Source organism: Branchiostoma belcheri, unplaced genomic scaffold, assembly GCF_001625305.1.
Source record: "Branchiostoma belcheri isolate BF01 breed outbred unplaced genomic scaffold, Haploidv18h27 scaffold2, whole genome shotgun sequence".
NCBI lineage: Eukaryota > Metazoa > Chordata > Leptocardii > Amphioxiformes > Branchiostomatidae > Branchiostoma > Branchiostoma belcheri.
This window is the reverse complement of record NW_017803490.1, coordinates 3,002,864-3,022,881: the sequence shown is the minus strand read 5'-3', so window position 1 is coordinate 3,022,881 and position 20,018 is coordinate 3,002,864. Positions and strand designations below refer to the sequence as shown.

The following is a 20,018-nucleotide window of genomic DNA, read 5'->3' as shown; positions in this document are numbered from 1 at the left end:
TACTACATGTCACAAGACAACATGTTCAAGCTTTCACACTGATCGGTATTTTTTTCCTGTGCAGGTCTCAGAGACACCCCCACGTTGGGGGCTTGTTCCAGGTGTCACAGCAATACCCAACCACCTCAACCACCCTGGACCCAACCGAATGCAGGAGCGTGAACCAGAGTACGAATACTACGATGCTCGCAGCGACTTCCAGAACGGAGACAGAATAGAGTCCGTGAGATACGAGCAACCGATGTATTACCCCAACGAGCAGCGCATGAGTCCAGGCGTGAAGAACGAAAGACAGACGCCCTCACCAAAGTACCAAAATGGTCCCATTCCTGGCCCGAGCGACCCCTCCCCCCTTCTGTGGCACCCAACTGGCAGGTGAAGTCAGAACCGATGGACATCGACCATAACCAGGAATCCTGGGCCCTCCATGCCTCAACAGGTTCAGGAAGGCGTGAATGTCCAGGGAGCGAATGGGATGCCACCTTCTCCCCCCGCATCCCAGGCTGCGAATCCCGCACCAGCTTCGTCCCAGCTCGCGGCAGGGTCTCTAGAAGACAGGCTGCTGGCGGCCCTCTCCAGAGCAGACAGCCCAATCAACTCCAACGATTTAGCCAAGATGGTCGGTTTCCGCACGAAGAAGGAAATCAACCCCACACTCTTTGCTATGCAACGGAAGGGCCTGGTGAAAAAGGTGAACGACGTGCCGCCCCTGTGGCAGGTCGTAGAAGCAGCACGTCTCACCAACCTCCCGCCCTCCCCAGTTTCCATGGAGGCAGGGGACACGCCCCTGGAAACCTCCACGGCCACCAACAGCTCCCGCAGTTCTCCGTCTTCCTTCACTGTGGACACCGCGCTGCAGATGCTGGGAGCCCCGGCACAGCCAAGCGTCCAGCCCGCAGAACGGGATCTCGCTTTGGAAACCCTCATCGAGCTTGCAAAACGAGAGAACCAGAAGACGACATCACTTGACCTCGCAAAGGCCCTGGGCTTCCAGACTAAGAAGGACATCAACCCCACACTGTACGCACTCCAGAATAAGGGCTTTGTCGCGAAGATAAACGACTGTCCACCCTGCTGGACCATCCTCGCTGCAGGAAAAGCACACATGTCACAGCGAAGCATCATGGAAAACACAGCCAGCGGCGCGCCTGCCCCCAATTTCCAAGACGGACGTTCCGTGAATGGTACCGGTCAGTTCGCCGTCCCTCCGAGCCCACCCGGGCTGGTCCAGCAAAACTCAGCATTCCAGGCTAACCCTAACCAGGCAGGACAGGGCGGTGAAGCCACCAACGGAGGACCGGTCGAGCGACAAGCTGCCCCGGTTCTCAACAACGAGACCTTTGCTGCTCTGAACAAGAACCCCATCAGTGCTCTGATGGAATACGCCCAGTCGCGTCACGTCAAGGCATCCATCGAAGTGATCGCAGAAACTGGGCCTCCTCATAATCCAAGGTAAGGTGCTAGATTGGTCTTGGACTGAAAAATTTTGATAATACAGTTACAACGAGTGTTGAGGGCAAAGAAGTCTTAGCAAAATTATAACAACCCAAACTGTGTTTGCATATAACTTAACCTTCAGCCTGCTAGGTAGTGATTGGGCACCAAATTTGTAATCATTGTTATGCAGTTAGGCAGAATGAAGAAGATAAAGGAAATGAATATTTTGCGACTGTTTATCATTTTGGCAGTCACGTTTTCCAATGGTACATTTTTGGCCAATAGTTGCAGATAGATGGTGAAAGGCTAGCAAAAGACAGTTACTCATTATTGCAGGTTATATATCTTGAATGCAAGTTGGCAAGTTGCCTTCCTCAATTATTTGCTTGGAAGGAAAATCTACAAAAGTAAGTCTTTGATGTATAGCCCAGATTCAATCATGCCTGGCAAACTCTCCGACTGGTGGAGTGGTAGACTCATCATGTAGACATGTACTTTAGCTCTTATTAATGACTTGCAACCTAAGATGTAGAGGTTGAAACTTGTTTGAGGTACCTGATTATTCAAGCTTTGTACGTAAGCAGGCAATTTCCTTGATTCTCATGGACCTGTAATTACACCTGTCCATCTACGACACATCCTTTGAAGGCAAACGACGCAGTGCCACGAGGATTACGCTGTCAGCTTGGTTCTACATTCTTCAAACTCACCCTGTCAAAGTTTAGAGCCATGTCATACAGCACTTGCATACCAAATGTATGTGGCAGCAACTTGACATTTTCATGGAAGAAAACAGGGCCTGGTAGTCATTGCTCATAATCTATCATGAACAGTTACCATTTCTCTTTGGGGTTGGCAGCCAGCCACAAAAGCTTGCCATGGTACCAACTCAAAGCCAGGGCTAGACTCCACATCAGCTCTGATGCATTGGTACAATCATGGGTAGTGCACAATAGTTACTGGACTTGAACTGGTCCTATTAGTTGACAATCTACCATGTAGATCATGGTACAAGGGTTCCCATTAGCATCAGCAGAAAACAGTTTCTTTCAACAACTGCAGAATATTGTCTTCCTTTCAATTTAAAACATCAAAGGAGAGAATTCTGTTTTCTAGAGGGTAGCATACCACATACATAGCCTGTTGGCTGTTCTAAATGCTGTCTAACCCTGTCAGCATTTCACTGTTTTCACTCATTTTATGCATAAAATGCCTTGTATTTGTTTTTCTCTCTCTCTGTCAGTCAGCCTTGAAAGATTATGACTTAACTGCACAAAAAACAGAATGGTAAAGTTCTAATTGTACTCGTAATGATAGAAATTTTTACAGTCTTGAAGCATATTTGCCAGCAAACATTTTGTAGATTCAATCCAAAAGTCTGTTACACTCCATGAAGAGTTTAATAGTACATGTAACAGCTCCAATATTATTCGGAGATGATTCTACAAATGTAAGTCAGGATTATTTTGCCCTTGAATCTGATTGGCCATTCATTGAAGCTCCCCAAAATATCATCAAATTGTATGTTAATGCCCTCTGAAGTGAACATAATTTTTTGCAGCATATTAATGTTAACACTCGGCATATTAATGTTGCTCTCTCTAGAAAATTGTTCGGTAAACATCCCCTAAGAGACAAGTTTGTATTGACCTTGAATTTGATTGGCCTATATGTCCTCTAACTTCAACAAAGTATCATCAATTTGAAATCATATGACCTTATGTCCTTGCACTTTAAGTCGTACATCATTTTTGGCTTCGTGTAAGCAAGCTACTTAATCATGGAGCATTTCATACATTTTTTAGATTTAGGGTAAAAAAAGGCCAATTAATTAGTTGATCTAGAAAGTGCTGCAATGAGTTTTGTCTATGTTTCAGTTTGATGTGACAGATATGCAATGAAACTTATGTTTCTTTTTTGTAATAATTCTATCTGTTATCATGTAACAACATCTGGCTGTGTGTTGATTTTCCATCATAGTTGACAAGAGAAGCATGCATGGGAATTGTAACTGGTGATTATTAACTCAATAGCTTCATTAATCTCATGTGTTCAGGCAGTTAATAGTATACTACGAACTTAAGATACATAATAATGTTATGTTAATCAGGCAAATTCAGAAATGAGAGAAATTCAAACTTAAGAAAAGTTTGAATCAGTGAACTATTGCACAATGTACAGACTATTTATTAAATGTTAAATGACTATGAGTTATTAAATGTTACAAAATGAAGTAACCAGTTTTTATTAATCAAATTCTACTTCATTGACTATTAATGATGCATTTATTAGAAAATATCCTATTTAGAAGTTTTTCCATAGTATAACCTGAACTCAGTTCAGTGCCAAGAATTGGTCTCGGCATTATACTGACCAAAATACTTTTGAAAAATATAAGTACAGTAACTGTTGTAAATCATATATACTATGTTTTTCTCAGAATCATGTTCCCATTATAGCAAAAACTTGGATCTAAGATATTGATTATCTGTTACTGTATAATGTATGCATCCCATTTACAGATTCTTTATATTTACGCAATAAGTCTGGTATTAAATCCTCCTAATACCCTTCCAGTGTCATGATCAGATTAGGGTGGCAAATTCACACTGGGAGTGTAAGAGCCTATATTTTATCATTCAAGCAATTATGGCATTACACACATTATTTATTCTTGTCTCTTCTTAGCCACAAAGACAAGGATCGAAAACCGCAGAATAACTTTGGGATGTAACTGGAACTAGATAGAGTCTTTATGTGACCTTCAAGACTGGCTATGGAGTAATATTAATTGGTTGACGGATAAGCCGGTAGTTTATGTTGCCCTAAGGAAGAGTGCATCTGGTCGCAGGTGCAGACTAATGTCCTTAATAGTTCCTCTGGCAGAATGTTTATATCTTTTCCCACGCAGCATATCATATTTAATGCATGATATAGACAAATGGGACTTTTATATGGAGCTGAAACGTTCTTCCTGCTCGGCCTATAAAAATGCTGTAACCAAAGCAAAGTTGATGCGAAAAGCCTACCTTAGCAAAGAGATTGTATTAACTAAGTTAAGGGAGAAAACCAACAAACAGTTCCATTGCAACACCCTTTATTGATTGGTTCATTTAGCTAAAAGAAGAATGGTCATACTTAAGTGTCCTCTCCATCAAGAATTTCAAACAGTTTGAACAATCTATTATTTGATAAGTTAAACTTAGGATAAAGTCAAACAGTTCTATAACAAAATTACTATATAATAGATAATCAGCAAAGGTACTGTCCCGTACAGTAGGCTAAGCCTTTTTGAGGCAGTAGGGGCAGTGGGTTGTTGATCCACAGTACATGCCTAGGAGCCCATCCCTCTCCTTCCACCACCTTGCATCTTCCCAACCAAAGTCAGGTACCCATTTTGCACCTGGGTGGAGTGAGGAAAGTCATGTTAAGAGCCTTTCCCAATCATCTATCCAGGAATGCATTGGAAAAGGAATCAAACCCATAACCTTTCAATCTTGTGTTCACTCACTTTAGCCACAGCCATGCATCACAAGTCATGTTGTTTTGTATCCTCATATCATCCATCAGTCAGTAGAGGATACCTTTTCCATCGCACTTGGAGCTCAGTGAACCTTTGCTAACAGAAATGATCTCCATAATTGTCCAGGTTCACCATGGCAGCAGTGGTGGGAGGGCGCCAGTTCCCAGCAGTCATTGCAAAGGCCAAGAAAGACGGGAAGCGGGAGGCGGCGGACGTGGCGCTGCGCACCCTGATCAGTGAAGGTCACCTTCAGCTGCCTCAGAAGCCCCCCACCCCCAAGAACAACGGTTCTGTGAGTAGAATGACTACATTTTGGGGGTAATGTCAAGACCTTCCGGTGATCAAAACAGAAGGCCTAGGATAAATGTAGTCCTGGAATGTGGAAGATAAGAACAACAAAGCTCCTCTACTATTCATGTACTATCAAAAACTCACTTTGAGATTTCTGCAAAATGTCTAAAACAGAGCATAACGACAATAAGATGATCTGTATCTGTATCTGTATAGCAGGTATAACCGCCTTTCGGTGTAATACCGAAATAATAATTCAGCTAGATTATTATGTATATACATATCAGCTGCTTAAATGTGATGTTTATAAACGTCTCAAAGTCTCATGTAATAAGGAAACACCATTACAGTGTGTAAGGCCACTAGTAAGATGATTTTGCTATAATTGTTGGATGTGTACAAATAGATCCAACCATAATGCACTTGAACCATAACTGATTGAGTAGCATTATGTATATTTCAGTCAATTGTATAGAATTCTAAAACACCAAACCATTTACCATTCACTCCATTGTTGAAACAATGTATAATTGTATAGCGCATTATTTCGGCGTATTGTACAGAATTTGGTCCGACTACATCGTACAATGACACCAGAGATATACATTAAATGTTAGCAAAGACGGCATTAATGGACAGTTGAGTATCTGTATAAAAGCACTAGACCACCCAAAAAAATTATTATGTTTTATAAAATATTGTTTATGGACACTTTCTACAGGATCTACAGTACCATAACTGCATGTGTTTTATTTCTTGCCAGTCACAGCCTGCTCCCACCGAGCCCACCCACTTTGACCGCATCGCGTCAGTCAGCCACCAGGTGTTCAACAACATCGTCCTGAACCTGCAGGAGAGCATCTCCGGCCGGAAGGTGCTCGCTGCCATGGTGATGCTCCGTGGCGACGAAGAACAAGGGACTGTCATTAGCATAGGCACAGGTAGGGGGCGCCTCTGACTGTGGCCATTTAGATGTTACACAGTCGAATGTCATCTGTTTGAAACTGTATCAAATCATTGTTGTCAGTATCTAACACATGATTGTGTAAAATGTTATAAAAATAAATTGCTGTGTTAATTTTCTCATTATTATGCATTCAGAAGACGGTCATTCTGTGTAAGATTCTACCTGTGGATAATAATTATTGTTGCATTTCCTAACAATAGCATACAATGTATAGCAGTGCTTCATGAAAGTCAGTATTGCAGACTTATGACAACTTTAACACATAATGTCAAGCGCTAATCAAATTACGTTTTTCAAAAACCTTTTTTGTGCTCTTAATTGTTTTTTGACCGTCAAGCCCTCTTCATCACTTCCCTGATGCAGCTACAATGAAAAGAAATTTAGTAACATACATGTACACAATCATATCATAGTACATTTAGCCATGTAGCACGTTGTCAGAACATACTGCACCTGCACAAAACCCTAATTTTTCACGTTTTTAGTTGGACGTTTGGTCTATGTTGCATTAGAATTTTGCATGTTGCATAGGATATCTAGTCCAACATAACATGTAGAAACTACAGACGGGATGTTGACCTTATAGCTCGTGCAGGTGCAGTGCGTTCTGCCGACGTGCTAGGCATACAGTGCAAAGTTTATGGTTCAAAGGTCAGACGTCTGGCCATTTTTGCAGGGAACAGGTGTATCGCAGGAGACCAGCTGAGTAGACAGGGTCTGGCCATCAACGACTCGCATGCTGAGATCATGTGCAGAAGGGCCTTCCTTAGGTATCACACAGTAGACACAGCCACATGCTAACAGCTTCAAATACTCTCCTCTTATATGTACATAATCAAGATCAGAAAGAGGGTGTATGAGCTACTAACCAATGAAATCGTGGATTTTTATCATTGACAATATTGATCTTTAAAAACCAATGGTATTGTTTCCTATTTCATTTAGATGAAAAAGTTAAATTTCTGACCAAGTTGTGCTCAAATTTCTCTATTTTTTGCTGAATTAATGTTTACATCTTTGTAAACACAGTTCCTTGTAATGTCAGACTTCAGAAAGAGTTCAAAATGAGATAAGGAAAATTAGATTTCAAAGATTGAATTTTGTTAAGAGTAAACTAAAGATTGCCAGGCACTCATATACCCTCAAGTTCATGGTACTAATCCTGCTTCTCTTCTATCTTGAACTGTCCCTTCAGATCAGGTGGCAACTACATGTGGGCTTTCATCTGGCTCTCCATATACTACTCACACCTACATGCACATGTACATACCTGTCAGCAAAATATAATTGCCTTTATGGATGGGAGAAGTCAGAATTGTTTTGAGAGAAATTTGGGGAAACGTTTACTCATATGTCTGAATTGTCCTTTTCTAGGCATTACATTTATTGATAATGTAATCTTTTTAGATTAAACAATAGCAGTTTAATCTGGGGGGAATCTCTTTTCCAACAAAGTACAGAAAATGCAGAGTCACAGAAGACATTTTACACTGACAACATTTGATAGACTTTCAAAGTTTGACACTTGAAAATCACAGGATATGTCTTCAACTCTTGTTTGAGGGTTGCTGAGAGAAAAGCAACTTAGACTTCTTCCCATCCTTGTGTTCTAAAAAGAACCACCCATCTTAATCATCTGCTAGTAGTTAATCCATCCTAATCATGTAGTTAATCCATCATTGTGCTTTCTCTGTCCCTTGTCTCTTCCTCCCTGCTGCCTGTTGGAACTCGTTTTTGGCAATGCCTCTGGGACGGAGCAGGTAACCGATGTATCACAGGGGAGCACCTCAGTCTGGAGGGTCAGACTGTTAACGACTCCCACGCAGAAATCATTGCCAGGAGGGGCCTGCTCAGGTAACAATACAGAACTTCACCCTGTACCCAACTTGGTGTCACCAAGCAATTTGAAAACTAGAAAAAAAGGTAACATTTGGAAAGCAAATGCATAATGTTTACCATGGAATATGGGCTGCTCTGTTAGTTCTTTCTCAAACACATTCTTATGTATGGTGACAAGAATCTAAATCCCTCCTGCTATAAAATTGCAACATAATGTCACCCAACTACATGTAGTTACCATGGTGACAAACGTCTGGTTCAGGTCATTTACCTTAAGTGTTTGGAGAAGAGGAAATTGAGCAAAATTTTTTTTTTTTCTTCGGTAAACATTTTCCGTTATTTAAGGAAAAAGAAAATTTTTTGTCTGTCTTATTCAATCTAATTACCGGTATTTCAATTCAGTACAGTAACAGTGTTTTCAAAACATTTAAATCAGATCCTGCTATAGAGGCCTTTAGTTAATGGTTTCTACCTACTTTATGGAGCTAAGTCCTGATATAAACACAGCCCACCAAGTAACTAGGATTACAAAATTAAAACATTTCAGGACATTGGGAACCTTTTAGAAGACCTGTTTTTCCTTTCTCAATTTACATGATGCATATTTAAAGTGCTCTTGAATTAACCTCTATGTCACTGCCAATCATAGTTACCCCACATTTCAGATAGCACTATAAGAAGGCCTCACTCATAGTACCCTGGAGTTATATAAGAGTTGTATTTAGTAGTCTGTCCATGTACTTCTGTGTAGGTGTGTTGTTCAGCTAAAGGTGCCAAAGTAGATAAGGCAACCCTGAGACTTGTATGTACCCTCCAGGCAACAAAACTTGGCAGAGAAAACGCTGATTCAGAAAGACTCATAGCTCTTACTGATATTACTTAGGAATGCCTGGAAGCACTTAACACTGCAAACTAGCATGGCAGGCACATGCTGATGCCACAGTGTTAAATGGAAGACTTTCATTTAACATGTCTGCCATCTTGAATTTTGGATCAAAAGAAGGTCTTCGTTTGAGCAGTTAGGGTAAAAAGCATGACATTGCGTTGGACCATTTTTGTTGAACTTCACAGTCGTGTGTGTCTGAAATGCATTTCTTCACTGCATGTTTCTTGACTTCTGTTGTGCCTTTAGATTTATTTTTCTTGTCTGTCTTTATACCTCTGTGCATGCACATTATCATTTCTATAGCTTATAATGTAATGCCTGTACATTGAACTAGTTTTGGTTACTAGTTTTATACCTGAGTGAACTTTATACCTGATTAAATTTTACAATTATATTTTGAACCAGAGACTCAAACTAACTTGACCTTCTGTAAAGTTTATCGTGTTTTTTCCATTATTTATCCAGTCAATCAATGATATATTTCTTTAACAAATTTGTTTACAGTTTAAGTATGTATACTTGAGTGTCAAATCCCCATCAAATTATGTCTGAAACAATTTCCTTCTGATGAACTGTTTTTTTTTTAATATTCCAACATGTAATCATACATGTAAGATGTGGTGACGGCACACTCAAGTTTTTTTCAATTCATTAATGCCGCCACCAAGACGGGACAATACAATGCTCATTTTCAACATTGAACAAAGTGACAAAAGTCGTGTTAAGTGCCTTTCCCAAGGGCACAAGATCGGTGTCATGTCAGGACTCGAACCCGGGACCTCTTGGTTCCGAGTCGAGCACTCTGCTGCTACGCCACACGACCCCATGACTGTTAGTTGTATTAACAGATGTTGTCCTCCTGCAGATACCTGTACCAGCAGCTGCTCAGTTACTATGACGACCCCGAGAACTCCATCTTCCAGGAGTGTGACGAGGACTCCAAGCAGCACTTCAAGCTCAAGCCGGACGTGACCTTTCACCTCTACATCAGCACGGCGCCCTGCGGCGACGGCGCGCTCTTCTCCCTGCACGACACGGAGCAGGTGTCGGAGGTGGAGGAGCCGCTGGAGATGTCCGACAACATCCAGCACACGCCCATCTTCTCTGACCCTGGGAAACAGGGCCTGCTGCGGACAAAGATGGAACAAGGTAAAAAAACAGGGTATTCTGAGGGCTTATATAAAATAAAGATGGAAGAAGGTAAAATAACGGGTTTATCCGAGGGCTTATACAAAACAAAAAAGGAACAAGGTAAAATAACGGGTTATTCTGAGGGCTTCTACAAAACAAGGATGGAACAAGGTAAAATAACCAAGGGTTTATACAAAAGTAAAATAACAGGTTATTCTTCTCAGTCCCAGAAGTCATGGCTTACATGAAAAAAAAAGATTCTGCAAGATGTCAAATACAAAACAAATTATGGATAGGTTTATCTGTCCGCTGTGAAGGGTGAAGTTTGGTTTTTGTAGGCCATATTATAATCTTAATCCAGCGCAATCCAGCTTTTGCCCTTAAAAATTGGTCTAAATTCTTTAAAAATTTGTATTTTCAAGTTCAAGTTGAACATGACCTTTAATAAAAACAACCATGTTGTATGCAGGTGAGGGAACCATCCCCATCGACCCTGACACGCCCATCCAGACGTGGGATGGCGTCCTGCGCGGCGAGCGTCTGCGCACCATGTCTTGCAGCGACAAGATCGCCCGCTGGAACATCGTCGGCCTCCAGGGGGCGCTGCTGTCACACTTCCTGGAGCCGGTCTACCTCAGCTCCGTCACACTGGGTAAGGCAACATCCGGTGTAAGTAGTACATGCATGTTACATACTACTGGTGTACCTCAGCTCTGTCACTCTGGGTAAGGCAACATGCAGGGCTTGGAGCTTATTTATCTCATACAGGAAAATTATCAGCATTTTTGCCAGACCCACAGCATACTAGGCCAAAAGTTATCCAGTCACAGTGCATACTTTGGGCCTAGTGCGCTGTGGGTCTGGCATCCAGGCTATAGAATTATCATCAATGGTAAATTACATTTATAACTTGCTGGCTGTGAGGTAGAGGCAGATAAACTTCAAGAATATATGATGGTATCTGGCGTGTGCATTTGAAATGTCATAATATTGCTTCATTCACTTGCTCTAGATCTGCCACATGCTAGCAAGGCTTGGAACAAACTTCTTTCATACACTAAAATGGTAAATCATAATTAACTGGCTGAGGTAGGGGCAGAAAAACATAATGACTGTACATATAGAATACTACACGGTGTATTCCGTATTGCCCAAGGTACCAGCCCGACTGCAGGCTCATCGCGGGAGGGCTGGGACCAAGGGGGATGCGGAATACACCGTGTAGTATTTTATTTATGTCATACCCACCCAAGCTAACAGATATTTCACTGCAAAATCTGCCAAAATTTGTTGAATCTAGACAAAAAGTGTAACAGCTTCAATTCTAACATCCGAATTCGGTGTCCGCAGTTTCGAAAGCGACGCACTCGGTTTTGCGCGAAATGCATTCAAATTATTCTATGGAACATTTGGAAGCCCGTATGTGTAAAGAACCCCGGGCCGTACTGCTAGTTATCACCTGTATCGAATGTAATCAAGGCCCAGGTATGACATAAATGATGGTATCTGTGCATAATGATTGTCATTGCTTCATTCAATTGCTCTTAGATCTGCCACACCAAGTATTTAAGTGTATGTTAGCACGGCTTGTAACATAAATTTTGTTTTATACACTAAAATTATGATAAAGTATGATTTTGAGATACATGAATATTATGTAACATTTGCAATGAGTTTGAATTTATCAAACATACATGTATCTCTGTCAGTGAATGTATTGATCTTGAATTTGCACAAAGTCACGTCTCGTCAGCACATAAACATGTGACACCAGCCCAGTGGCCTTTCAATTCAGCTCCAAGTACCTCATTTTCTACCACAGGGACAAAGAGCAAAGAGTTTTAGGGCATGGGTAGCAGTCAGGTTAATGAGTTATTGATTTATCATTAAAACCAATGAGTTATGACTAGCTGGTTGAGGGGGTATACATAAAACACATTCTGTTCCAAAATGAATGGATTGTGTCACCTTGGAAAGATAGTGAGCATTTTGCTTTTAGTTTGTTGATAGTGGAATAGTAGCATCCCTAGAGGAAAGGTGAGAGGTCTGTAGAATTTTGTTTTGAAGAGAAGAACACTTCTTTAAAAAAATTAGAAGACACAAGGCGAAGACACAAAGACAATGTTTTAAATTAAAAGTGTAAAACACAGGGCATGCATACCATTGTCTTTGTGGTATAATTTGAAGACTATAAGTAAAGAAAAATCAATTGAAAGTACATGTATGTTTCTTTTCCAAGTAGTTGAATGAAGTATAACAATTGTTGGATGCTGTACAAACATGCACCAGGTAAGGTTAATGGGGCCAAATATAACAGACTCATTTCTACAAGCCATTGTTACAAAGTGGTCCCATAATTCCACTAGCCTAACCATCCTTTTCAACAACAAATAAAGTAACAATTTTTATACCACCACAACTTTAGAACAATCCCTTTCTTTGATCATCTTACCAACTGACCAATTAAATGTTAAAGGTAACCATTTCAATAATGTGTGCATAATGATTAACTCATTTTGTACTGAAGAAACAGATAAAAGTCCATAGTTCAAAGATAAACTTTCAGTGCTGCAAACAAATTGTAACAACCTTTCCTAACTTGAAAAAAACATGCTAAACATTTTAGTCAAGAGCATTTCGCAAATAATTCCCCACGTGTGGTTTGCTCTTTGCTCACCATTGTCTTATCATTGAACTATGGAACCCAAGTAACCTTTATCTAGTACCAAATGCAGGGCTCGAAATTTATTTTTGGAAATGGTGCACTCAACCTAAAAAAATGGGTGCACAAAATTTATATGAAATAGAATAAATACATGTAGCTGAATGTCAGAAAACTAATCATGTTTTATTTGTAAAGAAAAATACTACAACAAAGATTTTCTTTTTTTTTGACACAAGAATATGCTCATTTAACATGTTTACATAAACCTAAAAATATATTTGGGTGCACTGGTGCACCTACAGAAAAAAAAATTGGGTGCACAGCTTCAATTTTGGGTGCACTAAGGTGCACATGCACCCAGTATTTCGAGCTCTGAAATGTGATATTATAAGGTATGATTATTATTGGATCATTGTTTTCCTTGGTTTCTCTATCTCTGTACACAGGAGCGATAAGTTGCCCGGGGAAGAACCGCCGACAACGACGGATCTATCTTTCCCGCCGACAGAGTCAGAAACCCTCCCTTTCAAGTCTCCGCCCTGCAACCTGCGCTCATTCCATCTTCCGCCTTTCTGTCATTTCTTCTGTCATTTCTGATTTCATTCTGCAAGTGGCTCATCTACACAACTATCCCTTCTGTTTACTTTGAAAAAATTTGAAGCTTTGCAAGTTATGACTTTTGTCATTCCATATCGTCACTCAATAAACATTATCCTCTCGTGAAAAGGCTCTTTCAAATGTTGTTTTCAAAAATCTTTTCAAAAAATGAACAAAATCATTTTCTCACAGGTAAAATACCCTGGGCATAATGGCTTAATGCCTACCTGGCCATTGATGACAAATTTTTGCTGGCTACTGTAAAATTTTCTTGTTCCTGTACAGGAGCATGTTGCATATGTATGTTACAGCATAAGTTATTACCAATACAATAGGATCTGGGAGTTCTTGTGGTGATGGCCTACTTGTAGATGTTCATGTAACTCATCATTTCATTGCTTCTCACACCTGCCTGCATGTTCTAATATCTCAATTATCTTCTCTGATTTCATCTTTCAAACTCCATCTGATTTTCCTCGTTTTCCCCTTTTCAATGTCTTTCCATTTCTGGTGTTTTCTGTTACTTCTTGCCTTTCTGACCAGTCCTAGCCTGGGTATCAGTCTTGTTTGGCCTATTACTGATGACATTCAATCACTCTTTGCCATCTGTGGAGTGAGAAACAGTCGAACAAGACTGGTACCCAGGCTAAATCTGACTCCAAAACCTTTTTTCTCAACATAACTACAAAGTCTCAGAGTGATTTCTTTCCTTTTGAGACAAACACACGACCAAAGACAGAGAGACAAGTTCACTGAATTTGTCTTGAATTTGTTATGACTCACAGCTATTCCATTTCAGAAGTTCAGACAGGGGTAGACTGAAATTTTTTCACAGCGACCTTCCTTTTACATTAAGTACTACAAATGTAGTACTACAAATGTAGTACTTAGTCCTCCCCTTTCCAGTCAACCGTATTCTATTCATCCTCAGCCCAAAACCTGCCATTCCTATCACACTATATCTCCTCTAAAGGAATCCTTCTGTGCTGTGTTTTGAAAGTTTCTGATTTATCCCTACCCGAGGTTTTCTGATGGAATAGCCACAAGTGATTCCATTATATTATAACACGTTGACCTGACAGTAACTTCATCCATCACTGGCTAAGCATGGCCAGCTACAAACACACTCCCTTTCTCAGGGATAACAGGACTAAAATCAACCATTTTGCTTTCACTTTAACCCTCAAAAAAAAAGAGAAACTACCAGAGGGTATGTCTAATTTCTATTTTTGCAGATTGGCTTGTTGTCTTTGTTAAGTTGCTGAAAGCACAGTGTGCTACCTTGCTGCATACATGTTGCATAGTATAGAAACGAGGGGCGAGGAATGATGTGTTTCTTCTTGTTTCTCCTAGGTATGATGTACATCCACGGCCACCTGACGCGAGCTGTGTGCTGCCGCTGGGCACGTGGAGACGTGGAGCTCCAGTCCCTCCTGCCGCCCAACTACAAACTCAACCATCCGCAGGTAAGGGTGTCACATCACACTCAGTCTATTGTCATTCAGTGTAACAAAAAGTCACAGTCTTAGGAAAATGGAGGTGTTCACGGAACTACTAGTATATGTTTACGGTGGTGGCACGTGCAGAAAAAAGAAAGTGATAAAAATGATAAGTTTGTGGTACAGAAGTGACGAAAAACACAAACTTAAAGAGTACCATGAAAAAAATCAGGAATTACAGTATTTCTTGCTATCTGGTCTGACTGGGCCTCGTCCCTAATGACAATGTGGTGACTGTCATACACCTCTAACTTGAGAGAACCATTCCCATTCCTACAACTACCAATAGGAGCTCAGGATTCTTTATCATCATAAAAACCACACCAATAGGAACTCGGGATTCTCTGTCACTATGGAAATATTGGACAGTTCTCAGTATGAAAATACTTGGTCCATGTTAGCATACATGCATTAGTCAACAGTATTGAGATGGTCCCAATCATATTTACCACTTCAGTCAGTGGGCCTTGATATTTGTCATCACATGACCTTTTCAACTTTGACCCGGCTGTGTTCCCTCCTCAGGTTGGTCGGGTAATGACCTTTAGGCCCCCTCGGGAGACCGAGAAGACAAAACCCCTTTCCATCAACTGGTGCCTGGGGCAGGACATTGCGGAGGTCATCGACAGCACCAAGGGCAAATGTGTGGAGAGGTGGGCACAGTTTTTGTTTTCTCCCTAATGTTTACTACATCACAATTCTTCTAGTACTGGATCTCATGGTTAAGAGTTCAAATCCCAGCATAGCTGAACCCCAATTTACATGCTTCTGCATGTGGTATAGCCCTTTAGGGAAAAATTCAAAAGTTCATGATCTCAAACGAACATATTGCAGTTGCTATTCAGAATCCAAGAACTCCAAATCTTCTCTGTATGTTCCCTTGGATTTAGATGTTATATGTACTATGTACAAATGTATATGCAGGACATTTTTCAATACATAGCATTGCCAGACACATATCACTGTTTGCTAATCTGATGTGTTACCAAATGTGTTATATTATACTGTCTAAACAATAAGGATGCAGAGTCATCTACAGAATCTGACGCTTTGGCCCTGTCTTTCAGGTATGGCTGCCATCCCGTATCCAAGGTTTCCAAATCCTCCCTCTACGTCCTCTTCCGCACTCTGTGCTCCAAGATGAATCGTGACGACCTCCTTGCCGCGAAGACCTATCATCAGGCCAAGCTGATGGCCAAGGAGTTTCAGACGGCCAAGGCTGCTCTCTTCGAAATCTGCGAGAAGAACGGCTATGGCAAGTGGATGCAAAAGCCTCCCGAGGAAGAGATGTTCCAATTGGACGATTCCGCCGACCTGAAGTGAACACCTGCAGTTAAGTTGACCAATAGGGTGGCGGCTTACATTAAGTGTATATACTGGGTCCTTTCATAGCCTCCTACCTATAAGCTGCATAGATATGATTATATATAAAAGTATGTATGCGTGAATGTATATTATGCATGTTGGTATAACATAACTAACAACACAAACCATCAACTTACCGTAAATTGCACAAACATTGTACCCAAGACATAGAGTAGATGAAAAGGCCTAGTGTGGAACGAAGCAATGACTTTGTGCAATGTCGGCAAACGGTTTTTGTTTGGTGCTGGAGAATCGTAATAAGAAAAAAACATGATTTGGGAGAAGCTTAAGGGCCCCTGTCTGAAAACAGCTGCGGGAAAATGGATGTAAAATTGAGACTGGTGTGGGGATGCCTTTGCCATAGGAAGTATTCAGGCAATAACAACACTAAGGAGCAGTAGAACTGTTCCACAAGCTTAGCTTCTACCTAAGCTGCACCCAGATATTGTATGATACACAGCTATCCTCACAGCTAGGCAGGAGCATGTCCAGCTCTAGTGTTAGACAACTGTAGGCATCTTATATTCATGGATGTAACAAAGAGATGCCGATGACAAAAAGCCATGTCAACGTATTTGACGTGTTGACAGAAGCTGGTGAGGTGATTATGTGATGCTTGGAAGTGTTCAAAGAATGTGTGACGTGCCAGGAAAATGGGACAATTTTGGACGACATCTGGGGAATTTCTCTACAATTCCAGTCTGTGTTATCGTAGTGCAAAGGATGCTGAGGTGACTGATGGCACACAGAGAGGCATTAAACCTTTAGACTCTCCAGTTTGGAGGAAGGAAAAGATACAAGTGAAGATGATACAGAAGTATCCTAAAGGTCTGATGACAAGATAACAGTGTAGCTCCCAAATAACGAACAAAGCAGCTTCCCTTCTGGAAAAGGGAAGAAAGCTAGTATGTACTTAAAGATGTTTAGAGGTGACAAGAAGAGACAAGTACTCAAAGCTTTCCAAAAAGACCTATTGGAACTTATAAGAATCCTCTCTAGTGTTAGAAGCAGAACAAGCAAGATGGCTTCCAAGGAAGCTAGTGGTAGGAAGATCATGAGACTAAGAGAGAGAGTTGTGAAGACAACCACAAAAAGTTGTGGGAAAATCTTTATTTTGATAGCATATTTACTGTTTATCGATGTGTTTGTGATGTTCAACCCATGATGTAATGTGATAGTTTGCCCGGAACTGGGCAATTTTGTGTGTGTGTTGCGTTACCTGTTACCCCGTCCCTAGCTAAGATTACCTCTCGTTGTCGTGAATTGTTGGTTGCACTACTTTCTGGAGACAAATCAGGCGAACGAGCAGAAAAGGTTGATCGTAAAAATTTTCTTCCACGGTGAAGAATATTCTTAACTTGTTATGTTCAAGGTCAAATCTAGGGTTGAAGGTCATTATTTCTGCTTCGGGGTATAGAATCGCAGTGACGATGACCTAATACTGTAGAGTGCTGTGATGTGACATTGATAACCCATCTGACAACAAACCATGTACTCCTGAAAATACCTAACGTATACTAAACTGACATTGCCTCAGATTCCAGGAGCCATTCAGTACTGCTTTTTCCCGAATAGAAAATTAAGATTTCACTGTATTCGTAGTATCAAAAGACAATCTCCTATTTGGTGCTCTAGCAAACTTCTGTACATGTGATGTTAGCACTTAATTAGTGGCTACACGTCCACTTGTGCAATTATTTGTTAAGAATTAATTGTGCTGATTTCTGCCTGCATTCAAAGTTAGACCTGTCCTTGGTGCTGAACTTTCGGTAATGTCCAAAATTGAAACATGTGGATCATCTTTTTTTCTTTAAGCATAGTTTGCTTTCACGTGTCTTCTAACAAATTGTAGCATTTTCTGTCTTACCCCATTTTTCTGAGACATGAATATCAGATGTCAGAAAAATGGAAAAGTCACAAAACATTACTATTTTCCATCCCAACATCTGATAGAAGATGCAGTTGTTGCCTTTTTAAGTTGTAGATTAAACCAATTCCACATCTATCTACTGACCCTGGTTCCACCCTGAGCTGAGGCAATGTCAGATTTCTGGCCCTGTCAACAATTGTGGGTGTGTGATCGTAGTGGGTGTTTCTGTGTAGCCAAAAAAAGTGCAGTCAATGTCTACTTGCCCGGCGCAAGTACCAAATGTGATCTGAACTTGTTTGTATGTAACAAGCAACTTAAGGAACGCCTGGGCAGACGCCAGAGAAAAGTGGTCGACCGACGCCCAGGCCACCTGCTGCTAGACTCATCTTCAGGAAAAGGTTAAAGGTCGATTAGGGAGTGGGAACCAATCAGAGCACAGCATTTCCTAATGCAGATTTTAGAGCCCATCTTTGTGCATGTGAGAAAGAGCTGAAATTTTGGAACAAGACTTCACCCCTTCCCCCTCCTCCAAGTGTTTCAGGAAAGGTTTTTGTATGAAGAAAAAACATTTTTAATTATTAGCACCTTCCACAAACTTCTTTCCATGCAAAGCTAAAAAAAAGTAAGCAAGCCATATTTTTATAATCAGCCACTTTTCCTCACTGGAATCATTTTCATAATCCAAACACCATCATGATAATATGAAGAAATTCAAAAGTTATCCTTAATATTACATTTCCTATCACACTGATACAATTTTTTTATAAAATTATTCCCTTTATCTCCAGTCCAATCCTAAATGATTTTCAGCAGGGATGTTAGACTTGCAAATAGAGATTTACCAGTGAAATGTCTGGCAAGGATAATTTGTCTGTTCATGTCTTGCTGATGCCATCAGTAATATCTCAATCAAGTTATCCATCTCTGTTTCCTACCTACCTCAAACACATGATTGACGGAAGTGGTGGATAATCACTGAAACTGTTTCTATAGCAACAGGCTCAACCATTTGGGACATTGGAAGAGGGGGAAGAAAAAACCTGAGACAAAGTTTTTGGTTCTTTGGTTCCCTGACTCCCTGTATTTTCACCACCTGAAGCCCAGAGTTCCCGAATGTGTCAAAAACTGTGGTACGAACATGAGACTATCACGACTTTTGAAGTGCCTCATAAAGCAGAAATAATGACCTGCCTATATTTTATATGATTTCTTGTATGATATGTAAATATGATCCTGTAGGGTAGAGATACAAGGATGTAGATGTAGTGTCAGGACCGTAGAGAGAAGTTCAACATATCAAGGTAGCATGCAGACGACATATCAATATCTTAATATGACTTAGGAATAAGGACACGGATAAGATAGACTTAAATATATGCAAGCCTAGCCCTTGGGCGTTTTAATTCAACACCCGTAATTAGTTCCAAACGAGACTGGTGGAAACAAAGGACAAATGGAAAAACCAGATGCACAGTGCCCATCCGGCTGGGCCTCCTTGGTGCTGTTGCCAGGTGACAGTTGCTAGGCAACAGTTGACAGGTGATGGTTGCTAGGCAACTGTTTACAGGTGATGGTTGCTAGGCAATGGCTGCCAGCTTGTGAGACATACAAGAAGCAATATCATTTTTAATATGACTGAAGTGTGTTTTGATTGTTTCACAAGGAAGATATTCCATTGTGGTTGTTGAGGGATTAGCACACCTTTTATGGTATTAGTAGACTATAATAAAATTAAAATCTGTTAGAGTAGTGTAGAGAAATATGTTGACTAAGATTGACACAGACAAAAACAATAGTGCCAGGGCAATGGCCCAGACATAGTCAAAATCTACAAGTACCAACTTGTTTTCTTAAAACTATTATCGAAACAAATAAAAGTCATAGAATCTTTTGATTACCAAACCCAAACCTAACAGACTGGCTACAAAACTGTGAAGAAAGAAAAAGC

General features: G+C 40.7%; 2 protein-coding genes across 8 annotated transcripts in view; both read left to right on the top strand.

Annotated features, from left to right (window-relative positions):
• LOC109468784 (trithorax group protein osa-like) overlaps positions 1-405 on the top strand; it is a 63,353-nt gene extending 62,948 nt beyond the window's left edge. For all 4 annotated transcript variants that reach the window (XM_019767118.1, XM_019767117.1, XM_019767116.1 and 1 more), the window contains one exon: positions 65-405. In XM_019767118.1, the coding sequence (XP_019622677.1) occupies positions 65-379 (315 nt within the window). In that variant the 3' untranslated portion in view covers positions 380-405. The remainder of the gene's footprint in view (positions 1-64) is intronic.
• Positions 381-17,788, top strand: LOC109468782 (double-stranded RNA-specific adenosine deaminase-like). Of its 4 annotated transcripts, none has more exons than XM_019767112.1 (10): positions 381-1,452; positions 5,087-5,252; positions 6,021-6,192; positions 7,979-8,072; positions 9,809-10,092; positions 10,544-10,726; positions 13,186-13,248; positions 14,690-14,802; positions 15,361-15,488; positions 15,903-17,788. In XM_019767112.1, the coding sequence occupies exons 1-10, from the start codon at positions 428-430 to the stop codon at positions 16,156-16,158; spliced, it is 2,484 nt and encodes an 827-aa protein (XP_019622671.1). In that variant the 5' UTR covers positions 381-427; the 3' UTR covers positions 16,159-17,788. The 4 variants fall into 4 exon arrangements, with proteins under 4 accessions (XP_019622671.1, XP_019622669.1, XP_019622670.1 ...); XM_019767110.1 differs by having other exon boundaries at positions 6,015-6,192; XM_019767111.1 differs by lacking the exon at positions 7,979-8,072 and adding an exon at positions 6,895-6,988 and having other exon boundaries at positions 6,015-6,192.
• Positions 17,789-20,018: the final 2,230 nt, after the last annotated feature.